Raw genomic sequence first — 25,357 nt, 5'->3', positions numbered from 1 at the left:
CCTTAAATGACAGATTGTCATTCTTAAACTGTACCATTGTTTATTGCTTTCCCTGATCTGCTTAGTGCATTTATAAAACAGTCTTGAAGTTAATACTTGTCTTGGAGTTGCTTATAGCCTCTCTGAAAAGTGTAAATGCCCTTACCTACCTTGAACTGCTGATTGCCTTTCTTAAAAGTCTGCTAGCGTTCTTATTTAACTTAGAATTGTATAAATACACTTCTGAAAAGTAGCATTGTCCAACTATCTATTCCTGGATTAGTAATAGTGTAAAGGTTATGCAGCAATAGGTTATACCGACATTGAATAGCTGTTGCTCCTCTAAACTTGTAACACTGCATTGTGCCTTCCCTGAATTGTTCCAGGGCACTGCTAAAATAGTTTTACTGTGTGTATATCTAGCCCTGAGCAGCTGTGGGCCTCTAGGTAATATACAAGTTAAGTTACTCCCTCTAAACTGTGTTCTAAAAAGTAGCATTGGTGTGTAACTGTATCCATTCTTGAAAGAACCAAGTTATACATGTTGCAAGATAGACTTGTCACAGTGTTGGTCTAATTAAGTGATCATTTAACTGAGTAATACTTTATATTCTGACCAATAGGGTATGCTGCCCTTGAGTTACTAATGGCATTATAAATGTCTTACTATTGTGGTTTTACAACCCAAGAGTAGCTTAATGCCATTCTGAATTTGTTTTAGGTGTGACTCACCTTGATTGCTTATGGTAATATAAATAATGTCATACTTCAGTTTGTATACCATAAGTATTGAGTTTTTTATATATATATATATATATATATATATATATATATATATATATATATATATATATATATATATATATATATGTGTTTATATAATATGTTACAGTACTTACTTGCCTAAGAATTATGTTGGCTAACTTGTATTTTAAATAAACCATTCATTTTTACAATACATAGTTTTGCATTGCTTCTTTGGACCATAGGTATGCTACAATGTCTTTGTACCAAGCTACAGCCCTCTCTCCCTCCTTTTTTTTTAATAACTTTATTTATTCAACTTGACAACACACAGAACAACAGATGAGCGAGAGGCACAACAAAGCATCAATCTACAGATGTGCCAAGAGACATCACAATAGCATACAGGATTATAGTACAGGATACCAGGCTTCGATGGTTCACGATGCTGTGTGAGCAAAGCTAGAGTGAGGGGTCAACACCGAGGAGGGGCTATCGAGGGGATTGGGAGGGGGGAGAGGTCTCAGAGCCTGAATTAGAGGACAGGGAAGACAAGTAGCTGCGAAAGGGGCCCCACATGTCCCTGGGCCTTGAATGTGAATGTTGTAAGGCTCCCCAGCTTTCCTCAGTGTCATTTGCCCATGTGACCGCCCTGAGCCGCTGTACGGCCGTGGGGGTATTGGGGCGAAGCCAGCACAGTAGTATACAGCGTACTGCCAGTACCAAACATAGACCTGCCAATTTCCTAGTGTCCCGATTCAGCCCAGGCAGATCATGGAAGAGGCAGCGCATGGGGGAGGGGTCAAAGGCATGGTCCAGTATTTCAGAAATTGTGGAGCATATTTCGCGCCAGTATTGCGTCAGGCTTGAGCAGTGCCAGACCATGTGGATATAGGTAGCTTGGTCAGCGCCACATCAGGGGCAATTAGGCAAGTTTTCATAGAACATGTGATGTAATTTAGTGGGTGTGTGGTGGAATCTATGCAGAACCTTAAATTGCAGTAACTTAAACCTAGAATTGTAGGACACCTCCTGGATGCGGGCATACATTCGGGACCTGCACTCGTTAGTGATCTTGATTCCAAGATCCACCTCCCATTTAAGTCTAAGTTTAGCTATTGCAAAAATTAGCGGTGAGAATGGGCATCCATGGCGTGTCCCCCTAGCTATCTGAAATATGGCAGAGCATCTGTCCTCGGTGCCGACCCTGGATACTGGGTTGGTGTAGAGGAGCCTGATCCAAGCGAGGAAGTTGGGGCCAAATTTACATCTTTCAAGGACTCTCCACAAATATTCCCAAGACACTGAGTCAAATGCCTTCTGCATGTCTAAGGTGGCTGCCACCGCCTGCGTACCGGGATTTATCCTACTCATTACATTAAAAAGTCTTCAAAGGTTTAGAGATGTGGACCTACCAGGGACAAAACCTGCCTGATCAGGGTGGATGATATTCGGCATAAGTCGAGCTAGACAATTAGCCAGTAGTTTAGCATATATTTTAACATCACAGTTTATTAATGAGAGGGGGCGGTAGGAGCCACACTAGGTGGGGGGTTTACCTGGTTTTAGGAGGACTGTTACCACAGCTTCACGAAGGGATGGGGGAAGTATACCCGTGTTGCATGCCTCCTCCCAGAGAGCCAACAATTGTGGAGCCAGGATAGATTTGTAGCATTTATAGAAGTCCATGGGGAGGCCATCAAGGCTAGGAGCCTTCCCAGACGCAAGTGAATCGATGGCCTCTTTAAGCTCCTCAATGGTGAAGGGGCTCTCTAGAGAAGCGGACGCGTCAGCAGACAGAACCGAGAGGGGAAGAGCATCCAGATAAGAATCGATCTCTGAAACCGGGGGGCCAATGGCTTTAGAGTATAGGGAGGTATAAAAAGCTAGGAACTCTGCGTTGATATCCTGAGATGAGGTAGCAAATGTGCCGTCAGTTCTTTCTATTGCTGGGATATTGGGGGCACCACACTCATGACCTATCACCCTGGCCAGCATTCGACCCGGTCGCTCACCCTCCCCATATCGTCTAGCGGCTTGAGGGCTATCTAGGAATTTTACTTCTCATTCCGCAAGACTGCAGAATTTATCAAGCTCTGAGCTCAATGAAGCAAGTATGTCGGGGGACTGGCCGTGGGCATATTGGGATTCCAAGGTAGCGAGGGACGACTCACATTCTGCAATATCCCTCCGAATGTTTTTCAAGATGCCACACCCCTTAGCCATAGCCATATCCCTAGTGAAGTCCTTAAATGACTCCCAGAGAGTAGCACGTGAGGGTACCGAGCCTGTATTGAGCTCAAAGAACTCCTCAATGGAGGCTTCAAGTTCGGAAGCGAAGACATAGTCAAGGAGGGAATGGGGGTTCATTCTCCACTGTCTCATTTCTTCAAGGTCGGGTCCCCAATTCAGAGATACGACCACCGGGGAGTGATCCGAAAGTGTTCTGGGGAGGATGGCTAAATGGGATAGGCACCTGATCAGAACGTCTGATAGGAGCTATCTGTCTATCCTTGAATGCAAGTCATGGACAGAGAAGTAGAAGGAACACGTGCGTGAATCTGGGTACATTAAGCGCCAGGCGTCCACCACTGCCAGTTGAGGGAGAGTTCTAAGAATCGTGTAAGCTGCTTTTGAGAGCTGGCGAGGCCTGGAGCCAGATCTGTCTAGGTCAACATCAAAGATTGTGTTAAAATCGCCTCCCCATATGATCGGGATCTGGGGGTAACTCTCTAGGACCGAGGCCAAATGAAGGTAGAATTCGGGGTCGTCAATATTAGGGCCATAAATATTCATGATAGCTACCTCTTGGTTCTGCAGTTTACCAATGACAAGTATATATCTCCCGAGGGGGTCTATTTGTGAATGGGAACAGCAGAACTTAAGGCTCCTGTGAATCAGGGTGAGTGTACCCTGACTTTGGGTGGAGTAATTTGTGTAGTACCTCTGGGGTCCCCATTGTGTGGCAAATCTCTCACAATGCTCAGAGCGGGCATGGGTTTCCTGGAGGCACAAGACCTGGACGCCATGGAGTTGTATCTGGCGCATTTTTCTGTAGTGACCCAGACACCTCACATTCCAGCTCATGAAGGTTACACCGCTATCCGCCATTGGCGTGGAGGGAAAGTTTGCGTGTTATCGTATGTGTGCGAGTTGACCCATGCTCTTTCAGGCAGGGTACGTTAGTGCTCTTGTTGCAAATTCTGTGTTGTGTCAGTGTGTCATGTGCGGTCTCTCTGGTGGTTGTCAAGTCTCTTTTAACATTATCGCCCACCTCCCCCACCCCCACCCACGTCCCTCCCCCAACTTGAGGAATGAAACCCAAACCTAACAAAAGTAACCACAAACTTTTTGGCATCTGCGCCTGGGGGACTGTTAGCTGCCTAGCAGAGGCGCAGCGGATCGGAGGGCATATAAAACAATCAACACCGCAGCTGGACTGCTCAATGTGTATATCATAGGTACGCCTCAAGGATTGGTGGGTGAGTCAAAAAAAAAACAGTTGAACCAACCGGGGAATGCATTCCTGTAAGGGCTAGAGGGGATCCTGAATGGATGAGGTTCCGGCCAGGGCCCCGGTATCACGTCCAGGATCTGATGAGACAATACCATGTGCACAAAGAGCTAGGGCAGCATTGAGGTGGCAGAATTTGTCAAGCACAATAGAAACATTAACATAGGAGGACCAGTAAGTAGAAGAATAGGTCAACAATGAGCAACAAACTGCAAAGAACCAAAGTCGCTCTAGACGGCACCGTCAGTATTGCGATCAAGGCTAATTTTGGTCCATCGCCTGCACAGACCGACCCAATATATATTAGCAACAAACGGAACTTCCAGCGTGGTATCAAGAAATCAGCCAGGGAAATGTTCATCGAGAAACTTGGAGGCCTCATCAGGGATCGTGAAAAAGAAAGTTTTGTTAGAGTGTTCGATCCTTAACTTCGCGGGGAATGGCATGGAGTATTGGACTCCCAAGTCTCGGCGCCTCTTCTTCACGGCTAAGAAACTCTGCCGCTCACGTTGTACCGCTACAGAGTAGTCAGGGTAGAGGTGGATCCTCACCGACCCCAGAAGGAGATCTCCCTTGATTCTAGCCGTGCGTAGCAGGGCATCACGGTCCCGGAAGTTTAGAATCCTGGCTATAATGGGCCATGGCGGGGCACCCGGCCTGGGTTTTGCAGACAAGGAACGATGTGCTCTTTCTATTGCAAATTGTGGAGAGAGTTTAGGATTATCCAAGAGTAGCATGAGGATGCGCTCCACGTAGTTCTCCATGGGCTCTGTAATATTGTCCTCGGATACTCCGACTATGCGTAGGTTGTTTCATCTCGAACGGGATTCGAGATCATCATTCTTCTTCTCGACCGCAGACACCCTGTTGGTAAGTGTGGAGACCGCAGCACGGAGAGAGCCCAGGTCATCCTCGGTGGCACCCACTCTGGTTTCAATTTCGGCGACTCGACCATCAGTTTTCTCGATGTGGGCTTTTATAGAAGAGATAGTCCCATTCATATCGCCCAATTTGGAGTGTAGTGAACCCATCTCGGATGTACTCCAGCATCTTCTGTGAGTCGTCCGAGGGTGAGGGGGCCGAAGTGGAGGCCGTCTCCTCAGGGGCATCAGGTGCCGATCTGGACGGCGTTTTAGTAAACATATTTATAGAACTTTGCTTTTTCCCAGAGCCGGATCCTTTAGTCAGGGTGAGGAGTGGTGCGGGGTCCCCGGAAGTAGGGAGAGAGCGAGTGATCAGCGGTGGAGCAATGGCAGTAGGGCCAGGGATATCAGGGCCAGAGGCTGCGCAGGCCCTCGGGTTGTTAAGTCTTTTTCCCACTCAAGTCACACTGACAGGACTCACTCAACCGGTATGCACGTGGCGCAGTAGTAGGTCTTCACAGGTGCGGCGCAGGAGGGGGTAATTCACCAGTGGACCTGCACATCAGTCACAACTGCCGAGGCGATATATCCCTTGGGGCAAGACTGTGGTAGCAGACAGTAATCAGGGTGGGAGGCACTTCCTCAGCGGTGCACATAGAGCTCCCAGTCATGCGTCATCAGGAGCACACCTACCCAGACAAGAGGGTGCAAAGCGGTGCTGAATGTGTTCACTCTCCAGCACCTGGGCATTGCTCCCACCAACAACAGTCAAAGCACCTCAGTGGTGAGCTCCAGGTATAGTAGGCCACCCGTGATCAGCGGCTATGGTCCAGCGGGGTCCAGTAACCAGTCGCTACAGCAGTAGAAATGTGCGAGGGGGGTCCGCCTCCCCGGGCGCTACAAAGTTAATATGCACCCACAAGTCCGGGTCCACCGGACGGTGGGTGGCAGATGGAGGTGTGCTCAACTGGTGCCTCTTCTGTGGTCCGGAGCGGCCACAGGGAACGTAGCAGGGAGGGGCTGCAGCACTCAGGCCTGGGAGAACAGCGGCTCCAGCACTGCGGCACCAAGGCGCCCGCCGCAGCTCCCAACAGGCGGTGGGGAGCAGGTCTTCATTGATGCCCATCAGGGGAGGGAACAGGAGCGGGTGGTGCAGTGCAAGCCGCAGCCTACACGCAGAACGCCGGAGCAACGAAGGTCAGCAGCGGTGGGCACCAGGATCAATGAGAAAAAAAAAAGGGCCCCCGTTCAGGTGGGGCAGCTCGGATCAGGCCACGGGGGCAGCGTTCAAGTGGCTTGTGTCCTCAGGGGAGGGGAAGCGCAGATGTGCACAGGCGCTCGCACAGTCAAGATGCCCCTCCCCCACCAGGCCGTCCGCGCCGGGGAGCCAAGTAGCAAGGAGCCGCCGCACTCGCCAGTGCCGCGGCAGGGGGCGGGTCAGGAGTCCACTGCCTATGCTTCTGGCGGCCACAGCGGGGCTCCCAGGGGGTCCCCCAGTTTGGGAGTCGGCACACACGTCGCGGGTAGGCTCAGTCAACCGCCACAGCTCTGTGCAGACAATCTGCTGCATATGCAAGGTTTTAGGAAAGGATTTGCACCCTCGGGGTCCGGAGCCCTACACACAGGTGGCCATCTTGCTTCAGCGCAACAGCGTCCCCCCGTTGCCCTCTCTCCCTCATAAGAGGAGCCTGGATGTGTTGTCTACACTACCAAATGTTCTCATGTGGTACAGCCTTATACTAAGAGTGGAGTCGTTGTACCACCTCAGATATGCTTTTATGAAGCCCTTAGTTGGACTTTGGAAAAACTGTCCTAACAAGGGCTGAATTGTTTTTAGACTTACTGAATGATCTTCCTATATGTGCTATCCATGTGAAATTGGGTTTAACCCCTCTCTATGCTACAGCTATGTTAAGACAATTGTAACAGGTTAGCTTAGGATGAAATCTTGCTTGACCAAATTAAGGTCCTAGGTCTAGAAATTACGTTTTATGTACTATGTTATTTCATGAGTGAATGTGAGCATTTTATTAATCAAATAGATGTAATTCTTGAGGAAAACTTAGATTTTAATTTTATAAAATTAAAGCATAATGCTCAATTATGGGATTGCGGATCCAATTACTCACTTTTGGACAATAACAATGATATGGCTGAATGCATCAAGCATTTGTTTAAGTCCTTTACCATCCAGCCCTAAGTTTTACCCTACGCAAGCAATGCTTTTTTATTTTCAATTGATTACAAACCTATGAAATCATGGGTGCCTAATAAGGAATTGCTACACGCCAAGCTACATGCCATCTGTGCCATGGTTTGATAAGATTAACTTAGATTAACACATCTATGTTTGCCTGTCCTAGGCTAACTGTGATGAATCTGATGATGTCATCACTCCTTTCCAGGCAGTCATCTCTCACCATGTGGACAGGGGACGGCAGCCACTACCTGTTCCTGACCCTGGGGCAGCTATGTGAGGGAGGATCACAAGGATACAACCTCTGGGAGAATATCAGGGCACCTTTGGTTGAGACATGGTATTACCCTTCTTCTTTTGAGGATACCCCATCCTTGCCTAATGTCTTAATGGCATACTGTAACACCTCCCCTGTATGTAAGTCGTCACAATTTGACTTACCCTCTAAAATTAATGAAAATACCTTCTCATCTATAACTGGCTTACTTTTAAAGAACAATTACCCAGAATTTCCAGACTTTACCTTTAGAAATTCAAGAATGGCCTTCCATTCCCATAACTGCCAAAGAACTACAATGAGGAAGATGAACAGAGGAATGCAGATCAAGAAAGGCCAGGAACACAGGCTATGCTCCAGTCATTGCAGGTGCATACCTGTGCCCATGAGATTTAAACCAGTGGCAAAGCTGACAGGAGCGGGCTGCTGGAGAGGGAAAGCTGCTTCTCTCAGAATGAGCAGAGAGACTGTGAGGCTGTAGAGTGGGCTGTGGAACTGAGCAGCTTGAAAACAGAAAACAGGGAAGCTGAATGCATGAAGAAACATACTGCAGGAGCACCATAAGCTAACAGATAGCTTGCCAGCATTTGCAGGTGTTTTGAGGCAGCCTTCGCCTTATTGGAGCCTCAAGACACAAAGCAGAAGGGCCCAGTAGGGAATGCAGGACATAGAGAAGCCAAAACAGATATGACAACTGTAGAGGAGACGCCGAACAAACTCTGCCGGCTTACCGCAGAAGAAGGAGAATATGCCAGCCAAAGACGGGTAGTCCACCCAGGGGAATCGGAGATGCTGTGGTGTATTTGCAGCCATCCCAAATCCAAGTAACCAATACTGAAGCACATGAGAGACAGAGAGAGAGAGAGAAAGAGAGGAATAGAAAGAGAGAGATAGAGAGAGAGAGAGAGAGAGAGAGAGAGAGAGGAAGAGAAAGAGAGAGAAAGAGAGAGAGAGAGAGAGAGAGAGAGAGAGAGAGAGAGAGAGAGAGAGAGAGAGAGAAAGAGTATCTCTTTGAACTTTCAAGTTTGTGAGTGTATGAGACACATGTAAACGTAAAGCCCTGGTAGGATAACATATCAGGCAAATCATTTTGAAAAAGCAGAAACAAGAGACTATCTACTTTGGTTTGTAGAGGTGCAGAGGGCCCACCTGAGAGTTAATAATGTAAAAAGGATATATCAGAAAGCCATGGCAGGAGAGTATACCAGGCAGTGCAAGTGTGTGCCTCCAAGAAAGCCCTAGCGGGAGAGAATACCAGGCAGTTTCAAATGAGTGTATAAAAGGAAGCCCTAGTAAGAAAAGTACATCAAGCAAGAACAAGTTGAACATTGCATAGGGAAAACATTAATCAAAGAAGTCCTGAGAAAATTATATCAGGAATATGCAATATTCCTCAAGAACCTACTTGCACTTACAGAGAAACACAGGTTCATTGACTTTGCCTTGATGACGACCTTGGGTTTAAATACGTGTCGGCTGCAAGCAATCACTAATGCCCAGATTAGAATAAACTATGTATATAACAAATTGTGAAAATATTGGATGATTTCTGAATATTTTCTGACGAGCAGTAGATACTTTGCTGGCCAAGATCGATCCACCAACCTAATCTGATAACCTCATGACACAATAGATAAATAAATAAATACATAAATAAATAAACAAATAAGCAGCAATGCTTTTTTTTTTTTAACCAACTTTATTCAAAATTCATCATGTACAGATACTGACCCTCATTACGAGGTTGGAGGCAACCATGCCACAATTAGCGGCATGGTTACCTCCTTACCGCATACCGGGTCTGGGTTCCTCAAATGAGGATTTACTGGGCCATCCCAACCTTGGAGGACCTGGTAATTTCTCGTTCGAGGAACCCGGACCCAGTACATCCACATTCCCATTCAAGCCCCCATAGGGCTCAATGGGAATGGGGAAGGAGCAAACAACGGCCCGTTAATAATGGGCCCGTTGTTAGCTCCCTGGTTTCCTCGCGGGACCCGGTAAGGATGCCTGGTTTTACCAGGCACCCTATGCGGGTCCCGCGAGGAGACCTCGTAATAGGGTGGAATGGGTTTATCGGCACCATTACCGGTGCCGGTAAACCCATTTCGCCAACCTCATAATGAGGCCCACTGTATTGGCCCAAGATTCAAGTAATTTTAACACATATCATTTGATACGGCCACATGTTACCTTTGGTTTTACAAAAGCAGTGAGGCTTTTTACAAACAATTCATTTATATAATCTGAAATCGTACCTGTGTGATAAACCCAGCATTCTTCTCTTGACCTTTTATAGCCACGAAGGGCATTGTTCCAACAATATTCTTCAATTAAAACACAGAAGGAAAATGGTGAGAGCATTGTCATAATTACAACCCTACAGAACCACAGATACTTGAAAGATTTGTTAAGGAGGAGGGAGCCCAGCTAGTTATGAGTTGGAATGTCAATATCAAATTGTCTGATGATCTATATTTGTCCAAATGTCATGTGTCCCTGGGTCAATTTTTGGGGGGAGGACAAAAAGGAATAGTGTCTTTCTTGCAGTTGTGCAACAAACGGTAATTCAAGATCAGACCAAAAAATGACATAAATAACTGCCCTGCACTAGCCGTGCAGGACAGGGCAGGACAGGGATGAAACCCAGAATGCTCAAATATATGAACATGCAAGGCTGCAAATTAACACTCTGAAAGGGAGTCACTAAGAAATTCCTGAAAATCTGAGTACATGGTCCTAAAATCTGCCAACTTTGCCCAATGTATGCTAGGAGAAAGTAGAAAGTGAGAACCCACAACAAAAGAGCTGGCCAACATTCGTCCTCTAAACTGCAAGGCATTATACAAGAAAATTGCTTGTATTACCGTAATCTATATTTATAAAAGTGAAAAGTGGGTTTGTGGCTTGGTGAAGCATGTTCCTTATACAATTCCACACCGTTTCACCCACCTGCACCAAATGTTGCATAGTTACCTGTTAGGACCCTTTTGACAATAATGGCTACATGACATTTTTACACCCCACCACTTTCCCTGGATTTCAGCACAAGTCAAAATGTGTGTTTATGGCTTGACGAAGCGTTGTTCCTTATACAATTCCACACCGTTTCACCCACCTGCACCAAATGTTGCATAGTTACCTGTTAGGACCCTACAGGCATTACTGGTTACATGATATTTGGACACCCCACCACTTTCCCTGGATTTCAGCAAAAGTCAACATTTGTTTGTGGGTTTGTGGCTTGACGAAGCGTTGTTCCTTATACAATTCCACACTGTTTCACCCACCTGCACCAAATGTTGCATAGTTACCTGGGAGCAACCTATGGACATTACTGACTACATGGCATGTGATCAACTCACCCCTTTACCCTGTTTATAGCACCTTCACACATGAGATGGTTCCCTGAAATCGGCGAAACATCAAATGGTCATAGAAGGACCGGGCCTCAACCCCAGAATTCACGGTTTCTATTACATTTTCACCACAATGCACCTCAAAGAATTGCACCTTGCCAGGGTGACGCAACAGGTGGGGAGGGAGCACAGTAGGTCCCGGGAGGATAGGCCAGCGGCAGCGTGCGCGTCTTGGAAACAAGACGACACAAAGCAACAACAGGTTCGATCCCCGGGTCCGCGCTTAGAAACCTCTGGGTGTTAAAGCGCGTTATAAATACGTAACTAAAACAAAAAAAAAACACAATTACGCAACTAAGAAAAACAAACAATTCCTGTAACAGCGCCTCGATGCCTGTGGGCTGTGTGAGCGCTTTATAAATGTAAATAAATAAAAATAAATAAATAAACATGCAGCAGCACACTAACTCTCGCCTGCCCCCAACATCTGCTCCGGAGTATGTCAGCCAGCCACACACACCCATTCTCAGTGCAGTTCACTTCAGAGTACAAAGCACATCAAGCGATAAGCGAATCGGAACAGCGACCTACATGATCATTGATGTTCAACAATTGATGAGAGTTTTGTCATGTCTGTCCAAGGAACCCGTTCAGAGACTGGATACTTATTGCTAGTGTGATATACAAACCTACCAAGGACAACCTTGACCTCCTCATCCTTACTGAAACATGGCTCAATGAGAGCTCAGACCCAGCATTTTTGTTGGCTATTCCATCTGGATACTCCATCCTCAGGAAAGACCGAACCTCCCACAGAGGTGGAGGAGTCGCCCTTATCTCTAGGGAAACTCTTGCCATCAGAGTAATTGATGGACTACTTGACGACAACAGCAACTACCACCCACTAAAAATCAACGCCTCCCCCAACTGCACTATAACTATGCACATCATGTATAGACCCCGAGGCCCATGTCTCAACTTCCACGACACCCTCATGCCTGCACTCTCCAACAACATCAAAAAGACATCACAGGTTATACTTTTAGGAGATCTCAACCTAGGACTCAATGACCCTAAGGACTCCCCTGTCAAATCCCTCAAGAAGGCACTATCTAATCTCGGCTTCACACAATCTATATCTGACCCCACACATATCAAAGGTCGCACCCTTGACTGGATCAGCCACCACAAATGCTCCCTTCTCATCACCGCAAACATCCCCATCCCTTGGTCTGACCACCACTACATCCAATTCAACCTTGGAACAAAAAAGGTTGCCCTCTCACCGCCCCCACCCGTGCCCGGCCATCTACACAAGGAGCTCACGTCTACTCACAGCAGAGAATCTAGCACCCTACCTTCTTCACTCTGCCCTACAGGCCCCATCCTCCAATAACCCTGAAACTTTAGCCAACACTTTCAGGGAAGTCATCACGTCAGCCGTGGACTCCATCGCCCCTTTGACCCTCAAAAAAGCCAAAAAGGCCAAACATGCCAGTGCTTAGTTCACCAAAGAACTCCTTGACCAAAGTACCCTAAAGAGGACTGCCCTCTCCGCATGGAAAGCCAACCCCTCTGAAGCCACCAAAAAAAAGTTCAAAGCCATCTCTAAATCCTATAAAACAAACATTACCACAGCCAAAGCTGCCTCCTTTAACGCCAGGATCACCGATGCCAATTCGGGATCCAAAGAACTTTTCACCATCTTTAGGAAATTGGAAAAACCACCTGCTCCCCCTTCCTCAGTCCTCAAGGACGCCAAGTGGTGTAATAGCATCCATTCTGCCATGTTAGAGAAGCTCAACACTCTCCAAATCAAAATTCGTGGACACCAAAAAGCCCTCTCCAACCTTATAGCGAATCTGGGTGCCAAACCACCCAACAAGACTACCCCCTCCCCACTATTTGACTTCAAAGATGACTCGGAGTTAGAGGTCATTGCCCTGCTCAACTCCATTAAACCTTCCAATTGTAAGGGTGATGCCTGCCCAGCTAGTCTCATCAAAGATTCGGCACGCATCCTGGCCCCATTTCTCAATGCATTTATTAACTCCTCCTTCAAGTCAGGACATGTCCCGTCTGACTTAAGGAAGCCTGGGTACGCCCACTCCTTAAAAAACCCTCACTCGACCCAACGGTCCCTGGGAACTACAGGCCCATCACCATTGTTCCGTTCCTGCTCAAAATACTGGACAAAGCAGCCTACCTGCAAGTCCAAAAATTCCTGGAAGACAACCGTGTCCTCAGCCTGTGGCAATCTGGGTTCCGCCCACGCCATGGCACCGAGACGGCCCTCCTTGATCTAAAGAACCAAATTTGAGATCTCAGAGACAAAGGCAAACCTGCTCTCCTATTGCTCCTGGATCTTTCCTCCGCCTTTGATTTGGTGGACCACAAATCCCTGTGCCACCATCTAGCCATCCAAGCCAATTTCTCCACCAAAGCATGTCAATGGATCACCTCCTTTCTCCAAGAAAGAGTCATGAAGGTCTTCTCTGACTCAGCAGCCGCCTCTCCCAGCCTCATCACCTGCGGTGTCCCTAAGGGCTCCTGTATCGCGCCCACACTTTACAACCTCTTCACAAGGCCCTTGTTCAACATCCACGACTCCCTTGGCATCTCATATACCAACTACGCGGATGACACACAGGTCCTTATCCCACTTACAGAAGATTACTTAGCTTACACCAAAACCCTCACCTCCATCTACTCCACCATCCAATCCTGGGTGGCAGAGAATTGGCTCTGCCTTAACAGCGATAAACACTGAACTCCTCCTCATAGGCTCCCCACTGACGCTGGGCAACCTTGGAGATCAATACACCTCCTTCACCATCGATAACATCCCCATTAAGGTCTCCAACTACGTGAAGACCTTGGAGTCTACTTGGATTCCAACCTATCCATGGACAGACAGGTGAATGCTATCGCCGCCTCCTCAACGTACTATTCTAAAGTCCTCAATGCCGCCAGGCCCTTCTTGTCCCCCCATAACTGCCTCACCATTGCTAGGGCAATTATCGGGTCAAGGCTAGATTATTGTATCAGCGCTTTGGCGTAAGGCGCTTTATAAATCAATAAAATATATATATAAAATATAATTCCGTCCTCGTTGGGACCTCCAACAAAAACATTGCCAAATTGCAGCTAGTCCAGAACAACGCTCTGAGAGCAGCCACAGGTACCGCCAGAAGAGACCATATCTCTGAAATCAGGAGGCAGGCTCACTGGCTCCCAGTCAAACAGAGAATTGTCTTTAAGACCCTCGCTATCACCCACAAATGCCTGCATGAACTTGCACCCCTACCTAACACACAGAATCACCAAGCACAGGGCCACAAGACCCTTAAGGTCACACTATGTCAACACAATTGTCACGCCCACCACGTGAAAAGTGCACGCTGGTGGCTCCAGCTTCCCTACACAAGCTGCCACGCACTGGAACGCACTGCCACCTCATCTCAGACTGATTGAGTCACACCTAGATTTTCGTAAGGCTATCAAAACCAGGCTCTTTGTCTAAAAGGCCTCCCAATGTGATTCTCCTCATGCACTTTTCCTGCCTCTCCATACCACGGTATATCTATGCTTATATCACTATATACCACTCTATATCTATGTGTATATCACTGTATATCTATGTGTAACTATGAGACCTATGGTCATCCACTCTGCTAATCACAAGTTCCTCTCACATTCTGTAACAGCGCCTCGATGCCTTTTGGCTGCAAGTCCGCTTAACAAATGCAAATAAATAAATAAATACATAAATAAAATAAATACCTGTGTCATATACCCATCATTCTTATCTTGACCTTTAATGGGTGATGCTCCAGCCGTATTCTTTAAAAGAAACACAGAAGGAAAAAGGTGAGAGCGATGTCAGAATTACAACCGAATGCAATTATAAGGAGAAGAGAGCACCTATAGTTATGAGGTGGGGTGTTAATATGAGGAGAGCAAATAGTTTAGGGCTATGTTGTTGCACATGTAAAGTTTATTTCAGGACATGGGATATTAATGTTCGATTGGAGTTCTGTTCCAAATCAAATTGGTCAGAAAGCAGGCTTCATCTGCTTGTGAAAGCCCACAGTGTGGACAATCTGACAACTGTTCCTTCCACACCATGCAATCCCCGTCGACTTAACATCCAGCATCAAGTATATGTATACTCTTCTGTTCCATCCCCTCCCCTTTGTACCTGAGCCTCATATGTACAGAGAGCGGGTTCTTTCAGCTGTGCAGGTCTCTCTTTTTTTTTGTTGCTCATATTTTAAAATTTTTGGGAAAAATGTCACCTTCTTTTCTAAGAGCGTTTTGCTTTCAGAGCAAATTAGTTTTCCAGAAATGTGGAACTCATTCGCCATCAAGCTCCTGGGAGTTTTGGCCCAAGGTGCATATAGCAATAAACATTAGGTAAGAACGCCATACAGGCTTGCAATGGCAGCATAGCCATGGTGCCTCCAGCCAGTGACCCACTTCCGGCCGGAACAGCTGTCAGCCTGCTGTTTATGGCTTGCTAAAAGCTAACACCTGCAGTCCAAAAAATGAAATTCATATTGTGACATAACTATAACAGAATCTATGCAGAGTGGATGTGTTGATGTCTGGCTTGCACACATCAATGTAAGCTTGCACTGATGAGCCAGTACACATCAAAGGCACTGTACTTGGAATGTGCTTGAAACCAGGAGTGCTCCAGCCCCCTACTGATGGTCTGCCACAGCCTCGAGAATGAAAACCTGTAGCCACTTTTTCTGAGCTTGGGCCAAACGTGGTCACCTTTGCATCAGAATGCTGCTTAAGTCAACTTTGAGCCTCTGTCTGGACAGTCGGAGCACAATTGTGATGTATGTCCCAAATTCAATGATCTCATTGGCTGGAGAGGGATATTTGAGGTGTGAAATATTGGGCCTCATAACGGGTCCAGCGGTAACTGTGCCGATGCTACCGGAAGGTTGCCGCCAGACCTGTAATGATTTACCTGCACCTGACTTCCTGGTAACACCAGGGGATTACTACCCTAGCTGTCCAGGAAGTCAGGCACTTGCACATTCTATCCCCCATTCCCATAGAGTTCAAATGGACTCTATGGGAATGGGGACCACGGAAGCACCGGCACCGTTAATAACGGTGCTGGTGCTTCCTTGAAAACTCTGCGGGCGGGTGCTGTTCTGCCCAGCAGGTCTGTCCTGCCAGGAGGGACGGCACCCGCCCGCAGAGTTGTAATATGCCAGTCCGGAAAAAACAGTGACTTACTGCCACTGTTGTTTCCGGACCGGCATAGTTGTAATGAGGCCCACTGTCCAGAGCCTGATCGTCCTAGTAGAGATGTGTATATTTCACAGTGTTCCCACATACGGACACTATTGGCAGCAAATGTTAATTGGGAAAAGCAGCAATAAGAATGAGACCTACCCGATTTCTGTAGTATATATCCGGTTCATTTCCCACCTTCGGTGCAGAATCAAGCACACTCGGAGAAGCCTAAATCAAAGAAAAGATATATCACTAGACAAATACAGATTGACAACTGTGCTGGGCAGATGGCAAGACTAAGGTTCAAGAGATCTGACACAGCTTAAAAGGGTAGCATTTTATATCACATTTTAAAATCAGATACTACAGTGCTCAGCAGATCTACCTGCAATAAAACTAGATGGAGCATGTGACTGAGGTGCTGCAGTAAATGCAAGGTACAAGTCCAAATTGCGGGTAGCGGTGCTATCATTGCCCACAGTCGATCATGATCACAAAATAAATCCTTTCTAGATCGGACAAAGAGTGAAATGAATAGTTGGTGATTCCGACAGCTTCAAACACAATTATGACACGATTCCAATGATCGAGATACTCCTAGATACCGAGGATCTGACCACATCAACCATTTTGCACAGTGTTTTTCTTATTTGGATGGTGGTAAATAGAAAGGGATTTAAAGTGGGCAATGTCTCACACAACATGTTTGTTTCACTGCTCTGGCTGTCTTTCTCCACCCACTCCCCCATTCACTCAGACGGACCTAGGCTTTATGCTTTCCCCTTTATTCAATTGGCGCTCATGAATATCTTTGCCATGTACCAACCTTGGACTAACCACTCCCTCCTCACCATGCATATTGCCCAACCTATGAGGGTAATCCTCTTTGAGATACTGAGATAGAATTCCTCTACCTTCGGCTGATGAAGAGGAAATAGCTAGGGGAGATCCTGCCCATTCCTCAATTCAGCTTGTTTCTCCTTAGATTTACCTACCCGCGGGAAGATTTCTTCCATCTTGAAGACATTGCTGCTTTTTTCGGACCAGATCTGACCATAGTGGATGTTCCCTCACCCGGTTTGCCTCTTTTCTGGGAGGCTGGGATACCTATGCTGGAAATGTTTTGGGGCCATTTTCCCTCTGCTTCTCAGAATTACTGCCTTGGTCATGTACTTTGGTTAGGAAAATGCCATTGTACAGGTGGGTGGTTGCTTCTGCTGTTCATCTGTGCCATCCGGAGTCTCCTCCCAAAATTCACTTGGCTGACTGCCCCATCTTGCATCTCAGAGCCTCCCGGAAGTCCTTGGTCAGGGGTCCAGCGCCATATGGGTCCCATTTCCCTCATTGTATTTGCTACTGGCTGGCAGGACACACTCCAGTGAAGGCTGTTTGTTCCTCCCTGGGTGCCTGGAGTTTATCCCAAAGAGCTAGAACTGTAGCTGATACACCTGATTTACTAGGAAATTAATTGTCAATCAATACATTACCTTCCTGCCTATGGCGATTTAAACTGAGATACCACCATGGTTATCCTGTAGTGACGCCACTGAGGACCGCAAGTCACAAATAGACTGTGTGATTCACCTTGGTGCAAGGAAATGGTTTGTTTTACATAGGCTCATTGAAGTGAGAATAATGGATGGTGAGGTCATTGAAGGCTTGCAATGTGAGTTTGAAACTATGCGTGAAAAAATTGTTACAGTTGGAAGCAAGTTCAGAAAAGGGAGATCTTAGTGCATAATTGCAAGCCAAATGTGACACTTTAAATTTGGAAATTGCGCAAAAACACCCTTTTTGGGAAGATAGGGATTTTACTTTGTCGGAGATGCAGTCACTGTATGAACATAATAAGCAGTCCTCTGGAGATATACAATCACTAGAAGTCGAAGTGTTTAATTTGTTGTCTGAACATAATAGGAAGATGGACGTGATCAGTGACTACAAAATACAGATTGCAAACATTAATAAATGAATAGTTACGCTTAGGAAAGAAAGCACTGCATTCTATGAAGAACCACAAGAATTACATACACAACTGAGAGAAATGAAAGAACAAAAGTTGGATTTTAGAAATTCTGAACTGTCCTCAATATCTCGTGGACAGCACGGCATGACTTTCACTCAGGCTGTGCCAAGCCACTGTCTAGGAAATTTGCCAGCTGATGTGCACTTAGAGAGAGCTGGCTAGGACTCAAAACGAAGTACTGTTTAATGCACTTAAAATCATTAAAAATATTAAGAGCTTAATTAAACCATTTAGGAAAAAGTCTGGTGTTCATATTGAGGAACATTTGGAATCGGTCATCAAACTATTTAGTATTTTGGGCATTCCGAAAACCCAGTATGTCAGATGTTTCCATCTCACAATGGAACAGAGTGCTGCTAGCTTTATACAGAGTTTAAAGGAGCAGGGCGATTTGCAATGGGATGATATTGAGAAGGATATTAGAAAGCACTTCTCTCCATTTCGGTTCATTGAGGATGGAAAAAAGGCAACATATACTATGACAGCTCAACCAGATGAATCTGCACATTTCTTGTAAAATCTAAAATGAGCTTTCTCCCAATTTGACATCAGCTCTGATGTAAACTCAGTAGAATTCAAAACCATGATCTATTAGGGCTGCAGTGTGTGCTGGTCTCTGAGCTAGCCCGTGTAATTCACTAGAGACAGAAGTTTGCAGTGGGTTCTTAAATAATCTAAAATGTATGAGGTAATCTCACATAAAGAGAGTGGAATGTAAGGAATCAAAGCAGCAGAAGGCAAAGGAGACTGCCCCTGCAGTGTTAGAAGTTATATCAGGGAGATTCCATTGGAAACTGCGCAAAGAAATAATGACACACCACATAAAGAGAAGGCTGTGGGCATGCAGGGAAACGCAGCACCACCCCGGGCTACTGCATTTCAATATGCAGCTCCCAGCCAGAGAGACACGTACATTAGACCCAGGTAGCTTGGCAACTCACCAAAGTGGGGGTTTCCCCTTGATATGGTAGGGCCTCGTAACACACAAAGTCAAATGCCTAATGCACCCTACCAGGCACTGGGGACACAGAGTAGGTTTAACCCTCCTACAATGATGTATTGAAATCAAACATGGGCTAGATATGTGGATAGGTTCATGGACAATAAAAATCAGCAAAGGGAACAGTATCAATCAAATGAGAGACAACATGTAACCTTTGTCCTCGCCCATATGATCAGGCCTCCCCAAAGGGAGACACCAGGCAGAGGATGGTCACCCCACATTCCCCACCTCCTCATTCTGGGAGTTCAGGGGAAACACTAACAGGAATCAGTCTCCTGATAGAAACCAAAATAGGCCTGACCAATATGAATCCAACCAGTACCGGCCTAGAGCACGGTGGGATGAATATAGGGATCTGGTAGATTCCAGTGCTTAAAGGCACAAGTGAAAATGTTAGCTTAGAATATAGCAAAACTGTGTGCAGGGCAGAAACAGCAGCTGGGTGATAATGCAGAGTGTCACATGAGTGACATTGCACAAGGTGGTAGCAAATGACTAAATAGTCAGGCTTCCCACACTGAAAGCACAAATGACACACCATTGACTGAACAAACTGAATTGCTCAGTGATTTAAAATTAACAATCGAATGATGATAACATAGGAACTAACAATACACACAAGAGAGGAGTGTGGTTTAATTTAGAAGTAAATCGAACCATTCAGGTGTGTGACAATGAGAAAGGAGAAAAGAGAAATGCACAGGAGCAACCCAAAGATCAAATGGTTAAAAAGCAATCTAAGAGGAACATGCAGGATGAAAATGATGAGGCACATACTTTGGAACAAATGATACCCAGTAATTAGATAGACCATCACAGGATTAATGGTGCACTGAATGCCTCAGCAATTCAGCAATAGAGGAAACACAAATGAATGACATGATAGGTGAAAACAGAAAAACAAATTATAGGGTTTCATTGCCAGATAATTCTAATAGTGCTCATATCTCCACATAAATGAGAACTTCACAATGGACATGTGCAGGTGAGTCCCCTGGGGAGAATCTCAAGCCACAGATATCCCAAGAGGCAGAGCTGAAGGGTATGGTACAAGAGCCAGGTAAGTTTCAGACACAAAATGCTGATGTTCTGCCATGTGATGCTAATGAAAACACAAAACAGTTGTGTGCAAGAGTGGAGGTAGGGGAAGGAAATCAAAATAATGTGGAAAAAGTAGAAAAGGAATGGGGTGAGAACACAGGTGGCTCCGCTATATAAGTGGGGCAATCAGTGGCAAATCTCCAAATGAATTCTCAGGACAGAAAAATAAACAGACAAATTGAAAATTAGATGGACAGAAAGTGGGCGTAAAATGTCATTTCATATGCTCCTTTGCTTAGCACAAAGCCAGGCAGGCCTAAAGAAAATGAGCCCTGAGATTAGCAACAATTCACATTTCATTTGCATACTTGAAGAATGTGAAGACAAGTACTATACACCTGTTATAATTGAAGAGCAGTACAGTGTATTTGCAATAGTGGATACTGGTGCACAGGCAATTGTAATGTCAAGGAATTTATTGGACAGCATAAACCAAAGTCGACTCCCACAAGACATGTTGAAGTTGAGACAGATTGAAGGCCCCATGCCCAATTTCAGTGGGTGCGAAACACCGGTGAAACGTGACACTGAAGTTCACAGTAAGGTAGGCAAACATAGAATGAGGCAAGAAGTGGTGGGCACGTCCATTGAGGAGACCCCATTCCTATTAGGGACACATTGTCTGAAGACCCTGTCACCCCTCATTGATGGGGAAATGGGTTACTGTTGCTAAAAAGTCCTGAAACCTACAAAAGTGATGAGTCAAATTAGCAATGCAAAAGAATGCCACACCATTGCCAGATCAGAGAGAGCAGTGGAGGTGTATCTTCAGAATGGCTATGTACCTAGTGTCACTGTCATTCTCATGTGCCAGGCTGAAATGCAAGAAGAAAAATAAAAGCAGTCATTAGAGATTAACTTGGATCCCAATGAAAACTGGCAGACACAGATAGATGAACACACATTGCTATGTTATCTAAGTGATGAGGACTGTGAACAAAGTGAGGCCTCAGAGTCAGATCAGGTAAGGCATATTTCAACAAGTTCAGAAACACACATGGAGGGGGTCAGGCCTGCATGCCTTTGAATGTGAATGGGCAATCAGAAATGATTGAGGCGTCGGCCCTGGAACAGGAAAATAGTTTCATTAATGAGAAAGTGTTCAAACAAATGCTTGACAGGGAAGAGCCATCGAGTTTTAAAATGCCAAATCAGCAAATATTTGGTTTAGATTGTCTTGAATTGGGACCAAGAATTGTAGGAAGATGCATGTTGCAAATCACAGTAAGGTCCAGAAACATTCATCACAATATACGGATTGTAATTGGAACCAAAGCCTCATTCTATTTGGGAAATTGAATCATGCACAAATGTAGGTCCAAACTGGGTGGGGCAGCACCTGCATTTGAGGATAGAAGGTAAGCATACCATTGTGCCCAAATAATGCCATATGCAGTTGAGCTTCAAGTAAAGATGGATTTTACCATTCCTGCATTCACAAGGCAATTCACAGTGGCATTGAAGTAGAGGAAGGTACGACAATTGAAGGAGCCCGATGCATATGTGTTTCTTAATGAATCCATGAGACAGCAGGGGCTAGAATGTGAATACACACCTTTAGTAGAAGTTGGGGATGGTCCCAATTCGAATACTGGTGAATAACAAAGGATGTCAGGACATTTACCTGGAAGAAGGTACACCATTAGAGATGACAACGGAAGATTCACACTACATAGCAGATTTAAACAACCCAGTCATTGGGAATATTCCTGAAAGTTATGTGTCTTTAGATTCTAAATCAAAAGGGATTTTCAGGATTCTAACAGTGTACCATTATGAACCAAAGGATGTGATTTATTGTCATGAGAATGATCACATCCTATTTCAGGTGGATGAACTTGAGGAGGAAAAACGGCAAATTGAGGTAGAGGCTGAAATGCCAAGATAATTGAGGGTGGCGACTCCCCAAAGAGATACTGCCATGCAATTAGAAGAAAGTACAGATGTTCCTCAGTTGGAGGAATTTCAAGAATTTTCTAAAATGGTAGAGAAGAAAATTTAAGCAGCAAATCCATGCACCAATGAGGAAGAGAAAGACCAATTGAGAAAAATATTAATTGAATTCAAGGAGGTATTTGCCAAAGACACCTATGATTGTGGGCATACTGATGTGCATGTTGCTACACTGCCAGAGGGCTATACTAGGGAATCTGTATTTGTGTGACAATATAGGCTAATCTTTACCTGTTTAGAGTCCTTGACAGATATAATAACAATGTAGTGTCCAGAGGAATCATTAGACCCATTCACAGTACTTCAAACGTGCCTATATTAGGTGTGCTGAAGCCCAATGGTCAGTGGCGTTTGTGTGCAGATTTGAGAGAACTAAATGAGAGGGTGACTGTGTCAAGGTGGCCTCTTCCATTTATTTACCAGGGCCTTGCACAGATCCAAGGGTTGAAGGTCTTTTCCACCATCGATCTTAAAGCAGAATATTGGTGCGTGCCCCTAGCTAAAGAAATACAAATCTATTTGACTTTTCGTTTAATGGACAACAAATGCATGAAATCCTACCCCGTTTGGCTTTATCAATAGTGAAATTGAGTTTAGGAACTTCCTGAACAAAGCACTCCCAGATGCAGCCGTAAGAAAACTGTGATCTATGTGGATGATGTCCTGATAAGAATGAAGACATAAAAAGCTAAACATGTGTTCATCCAGTTTCAAAAGGTTGGGACAAAAGTGTCATTACATAAGGTGCAGTGGTGTAGTGAAGCGGTAAATCTCTTGGGAGATGACGTGACAGAGCAAGGGTGAAACCCACAAAAGAGAAATGTTAAAACCATCCAATAGCTAAAAGACCCCAAAAATCTGATGGGCTTGAAGAGTTTGTTAGGGATGACAAGTTACCACGGGAAATTCATTGAAAAATATGCAGAAATCACACAACCATTCTATAAATTTCTGAAGCAGGGAGTGCCATGGGACTGGGGAAAGGAATAATATGAAGCAGTAGCCAAATTGAAAGATTGTCTGATAAAGGCCCCATGTTTAGCTTATCCAAAGAAGAACCAAGATTACTTTCTGGAGACAAAGTCCCCAGATCGGTGTATGTCAGCAGTTTTATATCAAAAACATGATTCAGATAACAAAACCATTGTGTATGCTAGCAAAGTATTGTCACAGATGGACACAAAATGGAATACATGTGAAAAGGCACTGTTAACTACTGTGTAGGCATTACAACATTTCAACCACATTATTCTGTGGGAGCGGGTGATTGTTGAAACTAAGTAAAAGATCAGATCAGGGAACTTAGTCCAGTCAAATATCACATCAGGGACATTGTGATTGCAGCGATCCCCAATGGAAGTGACATATGGGCAGAATAAAAAGTGTCCAGTAGCTCAGGGGCTGACATTCTTACATGACTGTGCAGCTGTGGGTGCTACAAATGGTATAGAATTTGAAAGAAGTTTCACTGAATTCAAACAATCACCACACAAAGCCTTTGATAAGGGAAGCATACAGGGATCTCCCAGCTGTTTATGTAGATGCAGATGCATACCATGTAGGGGTGATCCTGATAAAGATTTAGTAGCAGGATTTGGGAATGTGTGGGTCAGATGTGATGGTATCCCAAGAGTGAGCATGAGGATAGGTCCCAAAAGTAGTCATGTGGCAGAGTTGGCTGCGATTTACAAAGTGATATCCACAGCAGTGGAAAATAAATTAAAAGAAATAGTTTTGGTTATTTATTCTGATTATGCTCGGAATAGTTTTGCAGAGGAATGGTCACATGTAACAAAAAAACACTCAAACATGGAAAACTGGTTCAGGCCATTGACAATATTGTTTCAGTGAAAGACACGGGAAGAAGATTTGAGATTACTCCAGAATACCAGGGGAAGACAAGGAAGGAAATGACAAAACTGATCAATTGGCCACAGTGGGAGCGATAATGGGCGAATAATTTCCCATTGAGCATGTGATCAGCGAGATCCAAGTGGATGTGGTGACACGTTCCAAATCTCAGGGAGCAAGTGATCAGCGTGTTGTGCAATGGGCCTTTGATACGCCTGACCAGTATTTGATCAAGGCACAGAAAGAAGAACCAATTATATGTCTTTTATATAATCATTTGGCAGATGAAGAGCAAAATCATTTAACACAGAAGGACTGCAAAGGAAGAGAAGAATTGAGAGTGTTATGAAATGTTAAAAAGGGATTTCAACTACACGAAGGACTGCTGGTCCAAGAATCCATTTCAGGTGAGATCCAATGGGTCATCCCCTTGTCATTTCAGGGGTTGATGCTAGCTCATGCCCATGGTGTGGTAACAGTGGGACACAGAGGTTTGCAGAAAACATTGCAAATATTGAAAGAATATGTTTATTGCCCACATATGTCCCAAGATGTAGAGGTGTATAGCCAGGGGTCTTTGGTGTGTGCCCAGGTTCATCCTGCCTCCCCAACACATGGAGCGCCATTAATGAAAAGAGGTCTGACATTAGCCTGTTTGGATTTGCAAATAGATTTCATTGGCCCAGTCCAAAGATCCTCACGAGGGAACAAGTACATGTTACCAGTTACCTGTTTTATGTCTAAATGTTTAGAGTATATACCAGCACCTGACTGTAGCGCACATACAGCGACTACTCTGCTGGTGAATCCCATATTTTCTAGGTTTGGTTTACCTCAAAGAATAGAATCAGACAGTGGAAATCATTTTACTAGGACATTGATAACTAAAATGTGGCAGGTTCTGGGAGTAAAGAGGATGTTTTATATTGCCTACCAGCCATCTTCTAGTGGTGGTATGGAATGGTGCAACTGATCAATAATTGATATTTTTAAAACATTTGTGGCTGAAGTAGGGTCTAGTTGGGATTTGCTTTGGTATTAATGGCCATTAGGGCAACTCCATAAAACTCTAAAAAAAATGGCTTGCAACCTTGATTGTCGTCACATTACATGTCCCTGCTTTGTACCTTAAACACTTGCAAACAGTGATGTCTCATCCTCCAACACAGGAGATTTAGAGAATGCAAATGTTAAAATTAAATCTTCAAGTATTGTTTATATGATTTTATAT

The 25,357-nt window shown here is 45.0% G+C and overlaps 1 protein-coding gene across 1 annotated transcript in view; it reads right to left on the bottom strand.

Annotated features, from left to right (window-relative positions):
• The window catches only part of CDH26 (cadherin 26), a 551,648-nt gene that overhangs the window by 75,255 nt on the left and 451,036 nt on the right, over window positions 1-25,357 (bottom strand). Inside the window, exons 13-15 of the mRNA XM_069650706.1 lie at window positions 16,352-16,420; window positions 14,717-14,776; window positions 9,833-9,901 (exon numbers count right to left, since the gene is read on the bottom strand). Coding sequence (XP_069506807.1) covers window positions 9,833-9,901; window positions 14,717-14,776; window positions 16,352-16,420 — 198 coding nt within the window. The remainder of the gene's footprint in view (window positions 1-9,832; window positions 9,902-14,716; window positions 14,777-16,351; window positions 16,421-25,357) is intronic.

This window comes from Ambystoma mexicanum, chromosome 3p (assembly GCF_040938575.1).
Source record: "Ambystoma mexicanum isolate Mex_15411 chromosome 3p, UKY_AmexF1_1, whole genome shotgun sequence".
NCBI classification, from domain to species: Eukaryota; Metazoa; Chordata; class Amphibia; order Caudata; family Ambystomatidae; genus Ambystoma; species Ambystoma mexicanum.
The sequence above is the reverse complement of the archived record's forward strand: the minus strand, read 5'-3'. Positions and strand labels throughout refer to the sequence as shown.